The 17409-nt window shown below is 40.8% G+C and overlaps 1 protein-coding gene across 5 annotated transcripts in view; it reads left to right on the top strand.

Annotated features, from left to right (window-relative positions):
* EPS15 (epidermal growth factor receptor pathway substrate 15) overlaps window positions 1–17409 on the top strand; it is a 115630-nt gene that overhangs the window by 33973 nt on the left and 64248 nt on the right. For all 5 annotated transcript variants that reach the window (XM_053242558.1, XM_053242555.1, XM_053242556.1 and 2 more), the window contains exons 9-12: window positions 1284–1478; window positions 2366–2511; window positions 8016–8172; window positions 12447–12532. In XM_053242558.1, coding sequence (XP_053098533.1) covers window positions 1284–1478; window positions 2366–2511; window positions 8016–8172; window positions 12447–12532 — 584 coding nt within the window. The remainder of the gene's footprint in view (window positions 1–1283; window positions 1479–2365; window positions 2512–8015; window positions 8173–12446; window positions 12533–17409) is intronic.

Raw genomic sequence — 17409 nt, 5'->3', positions numbered from 1 at the left:
AACTTTCTGTACCTTCCAAGTCAGTTTTGATATCTTCTTGTATGTCAAGAACTCTTTTTGATAAAAGGAACTGTAAAGCATATTTGTGCAATATCTCTATATAGTGGATTTTTCCATTTCCACCTTTTTGATTCGGAGTTCCTAAGGTAACTAATAGTATAAAATCAATGTAGCCCCTTTCACCACACATATTAAAATACACTAATTCCTGCAAAATCCATAACCTGCAGCAAGTCCAATTAAATGCCACCCCAGCCTCCCCTAAACCCGAAATTCCTGGAATAATAAAAAGGCCTTAAACTGCTTTCAAACGTTTAAAACAGATACATCTAATAAAGTCTCATGGGTCGGTGTTCTGCAATTTAGGAGCCATCATAGAAAATACCTTGTTCCTGCACCAAGATAGTAAAACTTCCAAAAGTTTTGTTTAGTTTTTTTTTTAAATGATTTTTTCTTGGATTAAATTATTTTCAGTTATATGAGACCTACAGATATGTATACCCATTTTGAAAACTCTTTTTAAATAGTTAAATAGAAGCCATGACCTAACTTATTTCAAATGGTTTTTTCATCATGGCTGGAGTTTGTCACATTCTTTGACACCATATTATTCTACTCTGTATTCTCCCTTTTCACATGTGCAGATTGGGGCAGGAAACAGTAAAGAAGCCAAACCATTACCATAATTTTATCACTGAAAATATGTTCTTGCTGGCATTCTCAGGTTATGAATGTAAAACATAAAAGTATAAAAACAAATTATAGCAATTTAAAATAAATCAGCAGTACCCATCTGCTATAACAGATAATCCTCTTAAACGGTAATATTTGGAGAAATTGTGTCTAGCTGCTACAATTATGCCTCTTGTCTAACATTCAGAGTAACCTGCCACCAAAGCACCAACATTTTCTGTTGTACAAGGTAGGCTGTGCCTTCAGGTGATTCCCTCTTTCCTTCTGCAAGCCACCTGTGCCTCCTAAAACTGTCCTTGAGGGTTGTGAGACACTGAAGATAGTTCCAGGAAGCACAGGCAGCTGCAGAAGGAAGTAGGGGGAGTGCTAAAAAGTTTGCCTCATTCCTCGTGAAATAGAGAAGTCTGATGTTAGTGGAGGTTTAGTTTGGATGTTGGCCTTTGAATTTAACTTTGAACAGATCATTAAATTATTCATGATTAAAAGCAGGAGCACCAGAAACAGAGAAGAAATTAAATGTGAGAGAGGTTTTGGAGTTATTTAATAATGCACACATACTTTGTCCTTTTTATGCCTCTCTTTTTCTTCAGGCCATGTTCTTGGTATACTGTGCTCTTGAGAAGGAACCTGTGCCAATGTCCTTGCCGCCAGCACTGGTGCCACCTTCCAAAAGGAAAGCTGTCAGTATCCCAGGTGCAGTGCCGTTGATGCCACTTACAACATCTAGCAAAGATCAGTCCATTCCACCTGTAGCCCTCTTGCCATCCAAAACATCATCAACACAGGTACGCTCAGCAAGGAATAGCACTTTGATTCATGAAGGGTAATAGAGGCTCAAGTGGCCTCTGTCGCTCATAGCGCCTTTTATCAGCTTCGGTTGATACACCAACTATGACCTTACCTGGACAGAGATAGCTTGGCCACAGTTATTCATGCTCTGGTAACCTCTCGGATTACTGCAGTGTGTTGAACATGGGGCTGTTTTTGAAAACAGTCCAGAAACTGCAGCTGGTACAAAATAGGGCTGCAAGATTATTTACTAGGATGGGTCGTTTTGATAATATTACTCCAGTGCCTCATCAGCTGCATTGGCTCTCAGTCTGTTTCCGGGCCCAATTCAAAGTGCTGGTTTTAACCTTTAAAGCCCTATATGGCTTGGGACTGTTTTACCTGAGAGAGTGCCTTGCCCCATGTGTCCCTGCCTGTAGCTTAAGAACTTCTTCGGAGGCTGTCCTCTGGGTGCCCCTACCAGAAGAGGTGAGGTGGGTGGCTACCAGGGAGAGGGCCTTTTTGGTGGTTGCATCCCATTTATGGAATAGTCTACCCAGTGAGGTTTGTCTGGCTTCATCACTTTGTTCTTTTAGACGCCAAGTAAACACCCTTTTTTGTTCACCAAGGCCTTTTAAATTTGGGTTTTCAGATTTGATCTGATTTTTAACTAATTTTAAAATGAGTTTTGAAGCTGCTTTGTATTGTATTTTGTATTTTCTTTTCACCTTTTTTTTGGTCGGTTATGATTTAATGTGTTACGTGTTTTTATGGTATGTTTTAATCGTCTGTTGTGAGCCACCCAGAGAACAATTTGTTGTGGGGCAGCTAACAAAGTTTATTATATAGAAATGCAACATACTCTTTTGCTTCTACCTGCTCCCCCCCCCCCTTTCTCCTGTAGTGGGTTGTATCACCTGCAGACAAACTAAAATACCATGACATATTTCTGAAAACTGATAAAGACATGGACGGCTTTGTTTCTGGTGTGGAGGCTAGAGAATTATTCTTGAAGACAGGCTTGCCTTCTGCCTGCCTTGCACATATCTGGTAAGAGTTTTGGATGACTCAATCATCTTGTAAATAATGGATATTTCCCATTTCCTTCATGTTGTTGAAAGAGAATTCACATAGATGTGAATCTTAGGATAGGATTGCTGTTATGTGTATATGTGCACTCTATAGCATGAATAGCTACTATTTTTAAGAGGTGACAGAAAAACTTGGTGCTTTAATTAAAAGAGCATTTTTATTTTGAAATGTCTTTATATAACCACCATTGGTATCTCTAATGATCTTTGTGGTTGCCCGGGATCATTCCCAACATGGGCTCCGTGCCTGCGCAGTTGCTCCCATGGAAGGATTAGTCAGCTTCTTAAAGCACTATGTAGCCAAGGCCTTTGCGTGCAGAGCATGCTCGGCATCTTTGGCACCAGAGTGCTGATTCCCTCAGTTCCCTTCTGTCTGCCGTAATGTGCACTTCCTGAGGGATTCACTCCTTCGTCTACAGTTCCTAGAAAACAAAAAACGGATGCATATTTGATTATTTGGCTTTTTGGACTTCCGGACTGTTTTTCTGACTTTGATTTTGCCCTATGTTTGGATTTGTTTGTCTCCAGTCTGATGTACTTGAGAAAAACCTTTGAGGTGTTCCTTGTGCCGTGGTACTCTGTCCTCGTCCAGCCAGCACAGCTTGTGCCTTCTTTGCCTAGGGGAGGACCATAATATCTGGTCCTGTAAAATTTGCTTTTCATTCTCAAAACAGACCCGGAGAAGTCAGGAGTTGTGTTTTGAGGGCCGCACTGTACGAAACTGCCTTGCACCTGCCAACCCCAGTGCCATCATCAGCGTTGATGGTATTGAAGCAGAGTTTGGCTCCCAAGACTCCATCTGAGTCTTCCTCTGGTGCTTTTAAGAAGCCATGGGATCTCCTGAAAGAATCCCACCATAAATATTTAAGAATTTGTGGCAGAAGGAGACCGATGCTTTGACAATTCCGAAACACCAAAAGACATCTTTGGCGTAGATGTCACACTGCCCTCGATCACCTTGACATCAACCAAACCAGCTCCTCCACTGACTTTGCCGCTTTTGGGCCTGGCTTTGATATCGCCTTCCAATTCAACATGGATAACTGTTGAGCATCGCTCCATCGGTGAGATCTTCTCTGTTGCTGCATCCATTATCCTTGTTGGTACCATCGATACCTTGCACTGTACGAATCAGCGTTCACATTCATCATCATCTTCTCCAGAGGTTGTTGAGAGAGGTTCATCTGCAACGACGTCGACATTGGGTTTCCTGCCAACTCCAACATCAACAATGACGTCTTTAGCTGTTCCAACTTGGACATTGGTTTCCATGGTCCATCCTTCTCTGCATTCATCTTGGCTGCTGTCCATTGTCAAACAGGCTCTTTGACCTTCTTCATTTGTGACGTCACTGGCCTTAGGTACTAGTTTTCTGTTGACGTCGACAATGTTGAAAGGCTTCCCTCTGATGCCGGACTTTGACTCTATCCTGGATTCTCCTTTGACCGCATGTGGATCCACCTTCAAGGGATTTTTGCAACATGGATTCAGCAATGAGGATGAGTCCTCTGCTGGAATGCCAAGGGTGCCCAAGACCCCATCTGTCTCTCCTGCCAATACCGCCCCTGCTGTTTCTTCTCATCTTCCATATCAGTGGAAGGAACCACTCAGTTTTTCCTTGCAAGCTCTTTCTTCTTATCAAAGGAAATTGGATTACTGGGGCTTTCCTGAAACCCTAGACCCAGGCTATAACCACAGACTGGGAAGATTTCGGGACCTGATGTATGATTACTCACCTTCTCTTCCTTACAATTACGAGGAGTTTTGGCTTTGGAAGTTAAAGAAATTGAGGTCCTCTGCTGCATCTCAAGGACAGCACTCTGACTGCTCACTATTCAAGTGCCCCATGGATCCTCCTCCTGTTTCTCAAACTGCAACTCCACTTGCCCCACCTGCACTTCTGACCCATACTACTCTTCCACCTGAGCACCCTGTTTGTTCCATCATTGTCTCAGGATGCTCCTTCTGTCCCTGACAGATGCCTCTCGGATGAGGATTATGTTTCAGCCACTGAGTGTGATGACAACTATGTCATGGAGACTCCCTCAAGAACTTCACCCTATGATGATGTTCCAAACAACCCTTCAGACTCTCCTGCCAAAGAGAATGTCTTACTGGCTCCAGGTCTCTGAGATGGCTAAGCTTCTTGGGCTAGACCTGAAGTAGCTTACTAAGACTGTCACCGATCTGGTATACGTCTTCATGTCTTCTGCCTTTTTGTCCATTCTGCTCCTATTGATAGGAGCTGAAACATTCAGCTCCTATTGATAAAGAAAGTAGGAAGTTGGATTCTTGGGATGCAAGATCTATTCCTCTTCCTTCCTCTGCATGAAAATCTCCCACAACATGGCCTGTATGGCCAAATTCCATTATTCCATATAGGAGAGCTTTAAAACAGATATGTAGAATGCTCCTGTACCCTTACAATCTCGATCTAAGGAGCTTCTCTTCATGTCTGCTGAGATAACCTGCCAGTTTCTCAGTATAGCTAAACATCTCACCAAGACAGAGTCCCATATGCTAGCCAGTGCCATTTCATTGCGAAGTCATGCCTGGCTCCATTTGTCCTCCCTCCAGCAGGATATGAGGGACAAAATTGAAGATTTGCCCTTTGATGGCAAAGTTTTTTTCAATGCCAAAACAAGCGATGTCATGGAGCACACAAAAAAATCAAAGTTTACTCCCAGGACTTTCATCTCTGCTACTATACCTTGCTCCTACTCACAACGCTTCCGTCGGCCTGACCAGCCTTAGAGGAGTTCAGTACAATCATAGCATACCATACCATAGCATACTAAACCACCAAGGAGAAACAGTCTCAAAGCCCCTGTGCAATCTTGCCATACAGATTTGGGATTGGTGCATTCACCACCAAACCCACTCCCAGCTCTGCATATAAAGGGTACCAACAACATCTTAGCAGACAGCCTCAGCAGGGAAATAAGCACGGCTTCCCAGCATGAGTGAGAACTTTTCTCTTCTGGCAGTGGGGGATTCCCCAAGTGGACCTCTTGGCCACCCAAGAGAACAAGAAATGCTTGCTTTATTGTTCAAGAGTTGTGGTGGGTCTCTAGGAGATGTTTTCCAGATTCCATGGGCAGGCAGACTTTTCTACCTCTTCCCACTGTTCCCTCTCCTATCCAGGATCATAAGCAAAATATCACTCCAGAGGACAAAATGCGCTCTACTCATCCTGTGGTAGCTGAGGGAGCTCTGGTTCCCTCTCTTCTTCCATGTGTCTCAGGGCTTCCACTGATGTCTTTGGCATCGTCTGGACCTCCTCTGTCAGAACGATGGTCGGGCTCTTTCACAGCCTCAGATCCATGAATACAACTGTGTGGAGGCTGAATTTTTAGATAATATTCTCCTTCATGAAAGTAAGGCCGCCGCCACCAGGTAAAATTACAGCTGTAAATGGAAGAGATTTTCTGTTTATGCATGGTCCAAAAGCCTTGATCCCTCCGCAGCCTCTGCTGCCAAGTACTGCTCTGCCTCACCTCTATCAAACAATCTGGTCTGTCTATTTTCTCCATTAAAGCTCATATGTCTGCCCTGTTTGCTATGCACCCTGGCTGGGGTTCTTTTCTCTCACCTGAACTGCAGGCATTTCCTGAAGGCCTGAATAGCCTTTCCCTCCATTTAGGCAACTTGTTGAACCTTGGAGTCTCTCTTTGATCCTCTCTTCTCTCATGGAAGAGCCCTTTGAGCTCTTATATTCAGCCTCACACAAATTGCTCACCTTCAAGATGGCATTCCTCACAGCCATCGCAACAGCAAAAAGGGATAGCCAACTCTTTGCCTTGTGGGTTGACAAGCCTTCTATCCTAATAAAGGTGGTGATGTGCACCAATTCTGCTTTCTTAACTACGATAGTGTCGGACTTTCATATTAATGTATATACATTATATTGCCCACCTTTTTCTCTAACCCTGTGTCAGCCCTTGAATATTCCTTGGACATTCAGAGAGCCCTTTTATTTTACATGGCGCACTCTAAAGACTTTAGGTGTTCGAACAGATTGTTATGACTTTTGAAGGTCCTGCTAAAGGCCAAACCGTCTCCAGACAGAGGTTGTCTGAATGGTTGGTTCAAGGTATCTTGCTCTGTTTTGAGACATAAGGTCTCACTCTGACTTTTGCTATCAAGGCTCATTCCACAAGGGCGATGGCCACTTCCATTGCTCACCTCTCTGGAGTGAGCTTTGCTGAAATCTGCAAGGCTGCTACCTGGTCTTCTGATGAACTTTTAAATAAAACATTACACCATTAACATCTGCTCTGTGCCTGAGACTGGTCATGGGCATGCAGTCCTTAAGAAGCATGTTTAAATCCTGCCTCCATTCTTTTGGGAGTTAGCTAATCATCCATGTTGGGAATTTTACTGGGCCACCACAAAGATAAACAGGTTGCTCACCTGTAATGTTTGATCTTTTGGTGGCCCGGTATCATTTACAACACCCACCTGGCCTCCCTGCTCATTGGATGCTCTTACCATCTTTCCTTTTCTGATGAAGCTTGAACTTCATGTCTTTTCTGATGAAGCTTCAACTCAATGATGTCTGTCCAGGAACTGAGGGAATTGGTGCTCTGGTGCCAGACATACTAAGTGTATGGCTACAGAGCACTTCAAGGAGCTGACGAATCCTTCTGCGGTAGCAACTGCACAGGTGCAGAGCCCATATTGTTAATAATACCAGGCCACCAAAAGTTCAAAATTTACAGGTGAGCAACCTGATTCCCCCCCCCCCACCCTCCGTTTGGATGCTGAGCATAGCTTAAAGAATTCAGAGACACAGGAGCCTCATACCTTCAAAGACAAGCTACCCCAGAATGTATTCCCTGAAACGCTCTCTGTTTGAATGCAATAAGACTGGGTAAACAGCAATTTCCTGTTTCTTTCAGCAAAATAGTAAACAGTTGTAGAATCTGATACATTATACAACAAACATTTAAAGTAACACCTATTTTAAAATGTCTGTCTATAAAGATTACTGTGCCTATATGCCAAAATAACAGGTTTGCTTTTCTTGAAACAGTATTGTAAGTCAGTTCATGGACCTTGTTAAGTAAGGCAAGGTCTGTTTGCTTAAGCAGGCTCAGGGGGGAGAAAGTTTAAACATCTACATTCAGGATAAAAGTAAGGGGGACGATACTATACACTTGTACAAATTCCTAGCTGGATCACTGCCCATATAGTGTGGTATTGTATTTCCAGCAGCAGCACCTGGATGCTTCTGCAAGCTCCCAAACTAGATGGGAAGGTGATAGCCTAATTTGTCTATGCAACTTTTGCTGTTGCTCTTTTATGTATGTGCAAGATGACCTAAACATGATTAATGCTGGCTGTAGTGTCACATAATGTTCCCAGTTGTTGGGAGTATATAGCTTTCCAGATGATCAACAAATTAATAAGTTGTGTGTTTAGCTTTCTGAGTCTTTCCCCCCCTCTATTTGACTTGTGCAGGGCTCTCTGTGACACAAAGGATTGTGGAAAGCTTTCAAAGGAACAGTTTGCCTTAGCCTTCCATTTCATCAATCAGAAGCTGACAAAGGGTATTGATCCTCCTCAGGTGTTAACTGCAGATATGATCCCTCCATCGGAGAGAACCACTCTACAAAAGGTGAAATGTTCATTTTATAAAGCATTGCACATATTTTGAACAGAAAAGGGCAAATTATTTACTGCAGCTCTACAACATAAAGAGTATATAGCAAAGGTATATTTTGGCTGAGGATGATGGGAGCTGTAGTTCAGCAGCAGCTGGAAAGCCAAGGTTGCCCTACCCCTGGTATATAGTAATGGAAGCTATGCTGCATAACAGAGGTACACAAATGAGTTAAGTGCCTTATATCCAATTTATTAGTACAATCTTTCTTCATTGCACTGGCCAACCAAGCAGAGACATGTGGTTGTTCAAAATAAAAGTTGAAAAGAAGGGATCTGTTTGAGCGTTGCAAGCAGAAAGGTGCTCAGCTTTAATTCAGTGCTGTCATGTATTCACAGAACTCCTAGTGGGGATGGGGATTCAGTACAAAGTTGGAATGGTTGGGGATTCAGTAGAATGTCAGGGGCAGCTTCATGTGCACAATGGAAGCATCCATACAGAACTGGCCCCAGTGACTTGAATGGCAGGGAAACCCTCTCGTGCATGCTGGAGCTACTTCACATGCAAGCAGCCTCTGAACAAGATCTGCTATCTGCATATAAATTCAGTGTACTCCTTTTATCACATTAAGTTATGTGTGTTCATGTTGATGAATTGCATGTTTCCTAACCTTTCTGTTTTAACAATGCCGTATCTTAGTAACTTAAATTTAAATAGGCTTAATTGTCACGTCTTTGGTTATCAGTTGAATAGTATATACCTGGGCAAAAGTGAAACATAACAGTAAAATGTGATCTGTGTTAAAGGTGTCCATATTTTATTGGAACTGAAATGGTTTCTTCTTGGTTGTGCTAACCCATGTTATCTCCAAATCAAACTGGTTTTTCTCCAGAAATGACACCCAAAAGTTCCACATTTTGTTTGAGTTCAATAATATCAGGTTTATTTTGCGTTATTTTGAAAAACTGCTTTTATTTCTTGCTTTACTAATCTTTTTTGTATGTTTGCTTTCCTTCTATGTCTTTCCTAGTTTGGACTATATTTTCCATTCTGCACCATTCTGCTTTACATCTTTATTATACTGTCAGTTTCTTAAATCTACATTCTCAAGGTTAGAGATTCTTCACTTTTCCAATATTGACTGTTAAATAATGAGCATCTTTCTCATGTCACATTTTCTTTTAAATGGCAGAATGCTGCTTAGTGACAGTTTTCAAAAATGTAGCACTATTTTCATATAGCTAATCCCATTCCAAGGTTTCTTGCTGTGTATTTGATCTTGAAGCATAGAAGCAATACCATGACAAATTCATTTTTGTATAGAATCTGAAGGGTTTTTTTGACCAATATATATATATATTTTTAGCTAACTTAGATAGAAGTTAACTTTATCTTCCACATCGGTTGCTCAGAACTGAGTATGCCACATACAAGATGCATTTACTCCTAAATGAAATCCAAATTGCTATCCATACAGGCCAACACAGCATATATGTGTGAGCACATTCAGCCTTCAACAATTGATTATATGAGTTGGTGTAATGTAAGGCAGCAATTCTTTTGGTGTAGCTAAGAAAAATTGTATCAACTTTATGAGGACTCTGGAATGTCACACACAAGGAATTTAGCAGTGGTATATCTGGTTTATAGTCTTGAACTGCTGCCCTAAAACTTACATTACTTACCTCCTTTAAGCAAGTATTTTCTCTAGTTAAAGCAACATTCTAAGTTGCGTTTTGACAGTTGCTTTTTCTATTCACTACTTCATATGGGAATGTGGTCTTGCTGAATAGTACACATCCTTTTAAGTTTACAGATGCAACTTTGCCATTCCCTGTTATATGTACAGAAATTGGAGCTTCATGTAAGGGTCTAATGGTAAAAAATAAAACAGTTATCAATAAAGGTTCATAACCAGCTCATGGGTGCCCGCAAGACTTTTTCGGGCAGGTCGTGGTGGGGAAGCCAGCATTCCTAAATGCCCCCTCACTGGCAGTGGCATAATGAGTTCAGTGGGGGCTCATTTTCAAGTGGTGATCATGGGGTCCCCCTCCATTTTTCGTATCTAATGGTGCTGTGAAATTTTACTGCAGGTTGGGGTGGTGATGGCCATTGTTGCCATTACAGAGCTGCTGCCACGGCCACCCCCACTCCCACAACACCCACTAATGAACACCATCTCCACTACTACCTGAATCACCTCCATTGCCACCTCCAGCTCTTATGGCGCCAGCAGCAGAGGAACTAAACGGCATGCCTGGTCTGCAAAAATCCCGCTGGGAAATGGTGCATGTACACACAGCGCCATTTCCCAGCTGACTTTTCATATGCTGAGCACACTGTTTAGGACCTCTGCTGCCAGTGCCGCAAGGGCCAGCAGCAGGGGCTGAAGCTGGCAGCAGGGGAGGCGGTGGCTAGCTTTGCCTCTGCTCCCTGGGATTATGCCCCATTGAATTCAGTGGGAACTGGCTGAATCCAGGGAGGGCAGCTTTGCTCCCTTGTCTCCCCCAGATGCTCATGAACCAGCTAAAGAGTCAAAACTCATGCTGTGCAGTGTTTCTGTTGGGCAGTAGCTCTTTGTGCTTGTGCTTTTCCATTTGCAGTGACTTCCATATGAAGCACTAAGAGAAGGTACAGAGTGGGCTACGCCCCATATAGTGTGACTTTATCGAATCCTTACATCTGTAAAGGTGATAGATAAAAAGGAACCCAGTTTTAGTTAGAGCACATGGGCTTCTTGGTAGAGCAAACTTTCTCTGCCCCATTGTCATAGATTAGATACCACTTGCATCATACAGATTGGACTGTTCTAATAATGATCATGGACTGATCTGTACATTGCACAATTTCTTTTTGAAAGCAGTTTTTCGTAGAAGGCTTGTTCCACAGTTGTCTAAGCTAATGGCTGTTGCTAATCTATTGCTTCACATTTGAGCCTTAAGAGTGTCACAGTAAAAGTATTTGGCGGGGGAGGGAATAAAAAGGATCAGGTGAAACTGTTATTTTGATATTCGCATTAGTTGGCAACAGTTAGTTGGGATGTTAGCTTTTGCATCCCTTAGTATGATATTCTGGTTCATGGAGTAAATGTGTCCCAGGGAGTTAATTGGCCCAACTCTATGTTATACTGTGAACAGTATGGTGGATTGCATATCTAAATAACCTATTTCGTATTAAATGATTTAAAATAAAATCAGCTTATTAGATGCCTGTTATGACAGTGAATTCTGTAGTTTCTAGAAGACAAATATATGAAGACCAAAGTTCTTTTGTGCAAATGCTTACTGAACACTTCTAGTGCTATATCAAGATTCTTCCTAAGGCCTCAGTTACATCTGACTTTCCAGTGTAAAGTTAAAATTGTCCTTCCATTTACAAAAATATTGCAGCATTTCAAATTTAGTACTGGATTTGTACACAATTATGACAACACATACATTTGATCCATATGTCCTTCTTGGAACTAAGTTTATTGAAACCATTAGAATAGTTCATAGCAAATTTAACACTAGATGTGTGCACAAACTGAAAGCAAACCAGTCCACCATGAACTGGGCCAGTTTGATGGTGAACTGGACCAGTGAACTGGAGAGATGGGCTGGTCCGCGATCAAACCAAGCCTGGTTTGTGGAATACCGGTTTGAACCTGTTCAAGAGGATATGCTTGTAAAGGGGAATCTGTTGAAGATTCCCCTTTTACAAACAAAGGGGAATCCCTGTCTTTAAAAGGCTTTTAAACGTTGACTGGGGTGGGGGCGCGTGCTGGGTGAGAGGGTATCTTTTACAGGTAGATGTAAGGTGCTTATTGATCCGGCACTTCCCCCAGAAACTGACCTGGCTTCTGCGGATGCACAGAGGCCATTTGCTTTACCTCTGCATATGCATGGAGGCCATTTGCATCACCATGCAAATTTGTCTCCATGCATGCGGGTCAGTTTCAGAACCATGCTGCTGCTGTGTGGGTGGGAGGCTGAGGGGAGTGCCAGAGCAGTAATCACCTTCCATCTACTTCTAAAGGTCCCCTCTTGCTGCCCTCCCTGCCCTTTAAAGCCAAGGATTCCCATTTGCTTGTAAAGGGGATTCCTTACCAGATTCCCCTTTACAAGCATAGCTCCTTGAACTGCTGAACCGGTTTGATTGAACAGACCAGAAGGTTGGTTCAAATTTGATTTGAATTAAAACCAAGCCACTAAAATAGGTCCATGTACATAACTATTTAACAATGCCTTCTTCTTAGTGTAGAAGTGGATAAAATATAGACTCATCATATATTTTTCTTTATCTTGCAGAACAGACTAGGACCAAGTCCTGTAGCAGACTTTTCTGCAATCAAAGAGCTAGATACTTTGAGCAATGAAATATTTGACCTACAGAGGTAAAGACTATTTGTTTACAGTATTTTAATTTAGTGGCAAGTAACTTTAGTATTTCTAGACTAACTCAATATGAGTTAATTATATTGGACCCTCAACTACAATGTGTTCACAATCAGGGTGATAAAGGATGGGTTTTTTTCTATTTATTATGTATATGTGGGTGAACTGGGATTTATCTGCTTTAGTTGATTGTAGATATGGATCCACAGTATCTTAGATTAAAGTTGAATATAAAGATGCAAACTTGTGTCTAACTGAAGAAAGGGTTGAAGTGGGGAGATTCTCTAAAGTGGTAGCACTGGTATTTTAAACTGTTGTAACTGCCTTTTAGTTATACCACAGAGCTGGAAGGTGAAGTTTCTGAAAAAAGCAAAACCAAGCAAAACAAAAACCCTTATAGGTGACTTGATTTATTTGCGTGAATCATCTGTGCAGAAACTCTGGCTACACTTCCACTGGTAAAGAAAACCCACTGATAGCATGTTCTCTAGAGTCTTCCTCCCCCAAATCCTGAAGTTTGTCTGCTCATAGACCCAAGATATTGAAGATAGATAGGAAGTAGTATGAAATAGGTTAGAAGGTGATGAGAGGGCATATTTGGATTAGAAATGGGGAAATGAGCCAATTTACAGGATGGAAGGAGGAGAGGTAGAAGATGTGGCTGTAGAAATGAGAATTAAAGCTGCTAGAAGAGGACAGGTGAGAATTCTAAATACAACTAGTGTAATTCAGCCTGAAAGACTGGATGTTGGAAAATGGAGTACATGTTTTGAGGAATCAGGTGTAAAAGATGGGAGGCTGTGGAAGGAGTCTCATAGAGTGGTAGAGCATATGCTTCTCATGCAGATAGTCCTAGGTTCAATCTCCAACATCTGCAATATAAAAGCCCCTCTGGTAACAGGTGATGAGAGAGGCCTCTATTTTTATTTTTATTATTTTTATTTATTTTTACATTTATATACCGCCTTTCGTTAAAAGACAATCCCAAGGCGGTTTACAAAAGTTAAAACATAAAATAAAAAGGCAATAAAAATCTATCTATGCAGCACCTCGATCAGAGCAGACAGTGTAGGGTTAGATGAATCTGGGCTCTGACTTGTACAAGGCAGTGTCGTGCTCTCATAGGATAAACTTGAGGTATTCATTATTGTGTCTACCCCATCTCATATCCAGTTACACACAAAAAATTTGTGTGTTCCTTACCACCATAACTTGCTTTCAGTAGTGCAGCTGTCCACATTATAAACTTGTGTAATACTCATGAGCAAAACTTATTGATTCAGAATTTCAGCTTGCTTACTTACTTGATTCAGAAATCTCATTAGTTTAATACTTTGAGAAATTATAATCGATAGTTACTGTGCTTACTTACCCAGAGGCGTGCAGTTTGTCATGTGTTTCAGATAAATTATTTGAATTTATTTTCAGCTGCTATTCTAAACAGGAAAAAATGTCTTTTTTTTCTCAGTATTAAATTCTATACTTTTGATTTGAGAAAAAAATAAAATATATTTATATTCATTAAATGAATATAAAGAGAATGACTAATGTTGAGGTGGTTCTAGGCCCCTGAATAGTGTTAGAATATGCTAACCCTTAGCAGGTGGTTAATTTAATTAAGTATCAAATTTAAGTACTGCAAAAATTGTGATTGCCACACATTGCAGGAATGTAAAATCTCCTACTATAAAAGAATGGATTGGTAAAGTGTGGCAAATAGCACAGTTAACGAAATTGACTGGTTGATTTTGTTGCATGATAGTAGATAGAATAAACCTGCTTTATTTTGAGTGAAAGGCCTTTGTTGAAATGTTTCTTAGTTTTGTAAGATGTTTGTGATATGTTTTACGTCATATTTATTGAAGATCTCATTTTTATATTGTATATTATTCTATTTTTAAAATGATTGATTTAAGTGTTTATTATTCTAAAGTAGTAAGATTAGTAATTTGTAGTGTATAGATGTAAATAGGTTAATGATGTATTTGAAGTTTAATAATAAAAATTTTAAAAGGAAACAAAATATCTATCTTGAGCAGAAGCAAAAACTCAGCACGTACAGGGGACTAGTTAATGGATCCAATTACTACTATAAATATTAGTCCCAAGATGCCTTAAGCACTTACTGCTTCATAAGGGGAAAGATTAAAATGCACTTAAGTTATAATGAACATCAGTATTTTTTCCACAGTTCTGAAGTTTGGGGTGTGTGTTTTGCTCTTTTTGCTTCAGAGGTACTATTCACCCCCTAGATTTCATTTCGTCTGTGAATGAGTTTTAGATTCTGTTAAATTATTGATGCTTGATGATGTGTGGTGTGTGTGAAGCATTATCTATATTGTGTATTTACCAGAAGAGAGAGAATACTTTGCCCTACATAAATTTTAATACTTTTTTTAATACATCCCCCCATTAAAGAGCTCAGTGTTCTAAATTTGTGATCGAGATTTGTACCACCTGGATTAATAAACAATCATCTACATCTTCTGGATTTTGGGTTTTCTGCTTTGTGGTACTGCCATTTTGGGGTGTGTGTGTGTACATACATATGTATATTTGCATGATGATTAAGAGGGGATTTTTATGTCTGTGGAGACATTACTCTCAAATAGTTTGGCTATATATGCTTTGAAACTCTTGTTATTTTCCTTCAGGGTTTTTACATAGGTGGTCAGAGTAATAATCAGACACAGTATTGAATGATAGTAGTTCCCAAATAAGGAGATGAGACATCAGCTCTAGGCTGTTACCTTATGAATGAGACGGGACTTATATGTATAGATTTTTTAGATATTTCTAGCCTGTACCTTTCTCGGATACTTCTTTCCACTGTAAAGTAGAATTCCTAGGCTGGCTCGCATCCGTTAAAATCACAACGTAAAAGCCAAAGTTAAAGCATTTTTAAAGCATTAATTAAAAAAAACAATTAAAAAGCAATTTAGAGACACATCTAACCATATATAGCCTTGATAATACTGAAATGATGGTAATATTTAAAGCGGGGGTGGGGCATGAACATAATTATTAAGAATACTTATATGCTGCTTCTCAACCAAAAAAAAAAGTTCCCAGAGTGGTTTACATATAAAAAGAATGAGATGGTTCCCTGTTCTACAAGGGCTCATGATTTAAACAGAAACACAAGGCAGATAACGGCAACCTCCACTGGAGAGAAGCTATGCTGAAGTTGGTTTAGGACAGTTGCTCTCCCCCCTGCTAATTATGAGAGCTACCACTCTCTTTATCCAGTTTGTAAGGGTGAGGGTGTGCAAAAGGAAAGGGCCTTTTAACTTCACACAACACTGTTCTGAATACTTTCCTTTGACTAGGATGCTCTTTCATCTGACCTCTGTTCATTAATTCAGTTTCTTCTGCCTTGGCTGATACAAGCACTCAACATTCCGCTTTTGCACTCTTGTGCTATTTATGGACTTAGTGTCTTGGAGAGGAATTCACCAGTAGTAGTGCAGGAAAGACCTGTAGAAACGAATGAAAATCTGAATATGAGATTTTTCTTTTTCTAGAATATCTTTGCAAGGAAACCTATCGCTCTATCCATGGTGGTCTGGGTAAATTGTCAGAAACATGACATGCATGAATATTTACCAAGCCTGACAGTATCTCTAAGGATTTGGAAATGTGTTTTTCAGTACCTTATTAGAATCATGAAACATCTTTTGAAGAGACTGAAAAACTCAGTCTTTGGAAAATTTAAGAACAAAGGGAAAAGCTGAAATATTAACATTTTTTAAAATTTTTATTATATTTATTTATTTTTACACTTATATCCTGCTCTTCCTCCAAGGAGCTCAGAGCTGTGTACATGGTTATTTTTATCCTCACAACAACCCTGTGAGATAGGTTAGGCTGAGAGATACATGACTGGCCCAGAGTCACCCAGTGAGTTTCATGGTTGAATGGGGATTCAAACTCAGGTCTTCCAGGTCCTAGTCCAACAAAAAAAAACCCTGCCCAATGTTACAAAATCATTTGAATTACTGCTTAATCCTGTTGGGCCATGAGGAGAGAAGAATGTTGCAACAATGATGCAAGTTATAAGGGCTTGTTTAAAATCAAAGTATTGCTTTTCATTTGAATAGTTAGTGAGAAATACACCAGGTGAAATATATACGAAAGATTAAATATTCTGTTATTTGTATTTCAAAATTAAACAGCTAATAGCTGGGCTGGGCGCAGAGCATCTGTGCCTCTGGTTTTCCCGCCGCTACAGCTGCTGTTTTCTTGCCCTCGCCACCGCCATTTTGTTTGCCCTCCTGCAGCTGCCATTTTCTCCCACCCCCCCACCAGCCACCACTGTTTTCTTTTCCCGCCCACCGCCACCGCCATTTTTGCCTGGCCACCATTGTCATTTACTCCAGCTGCCACCACTACTTTCTCCCACCCACAAGCCTGTCTGGCGACACCACTTTCATCTTCCCCTGCTGGCAGCTCGCTTGTGAACTCTTGTGAGAGCTGCCACACAGGTGATTAGCGACGGGTACTCCTAAGAGAAATAGACAGAGAGAGAGATGTTCCTTTTAGAACCATTGTATTAATGAAAAGAGTGGTAACAAATTGGCTTTTAAATTTGCCAATTTAACTTGCTAAATAAACCTATTTTTCTGGAAGTCTAATGTGAGATTTTAATTGAGACCAGGACTTCACACAGCCCTTTTCTGCTACTGTATCTTGTAATGTGAGTTTTGACAAAAGGGCCTGGTTCAGACGTAGCGGCTAACCACAGTTAAAGTTGGCCGAGGTTCCAATTTTTAACTCCAAATCACACCGCAGGCTGTACCCCTGGTTCTGAATATCACCGGCTTCACTATTCTCCCGCCAACCAGGCACCATGTTCACCCAGGTACTGGCGTGCAGC

The sequence above is a fragment of the Hemicordylus capensis genome, chromosome 4 (assembly GCF_027244095.1).
Source record: "Hemicordylus capensis ecotype Gifberg chromosome 4, rHemCap1.1.pri, whole genome shotgun sequence".
In the NCBI taxonomy this organism is placed as follows: domain Eukaryota; kingdom Metazoa; phylum Chordata; class Lepidosauria; order Squamata; family Cordylidae; genus Hemicordylus; species Hemicordylus capensis.
The sequence above is the reverse complement of the archived record's forward strand: the minus strand, read 5'-3'. Positions and strand labels throughout refer to the sequence as shown.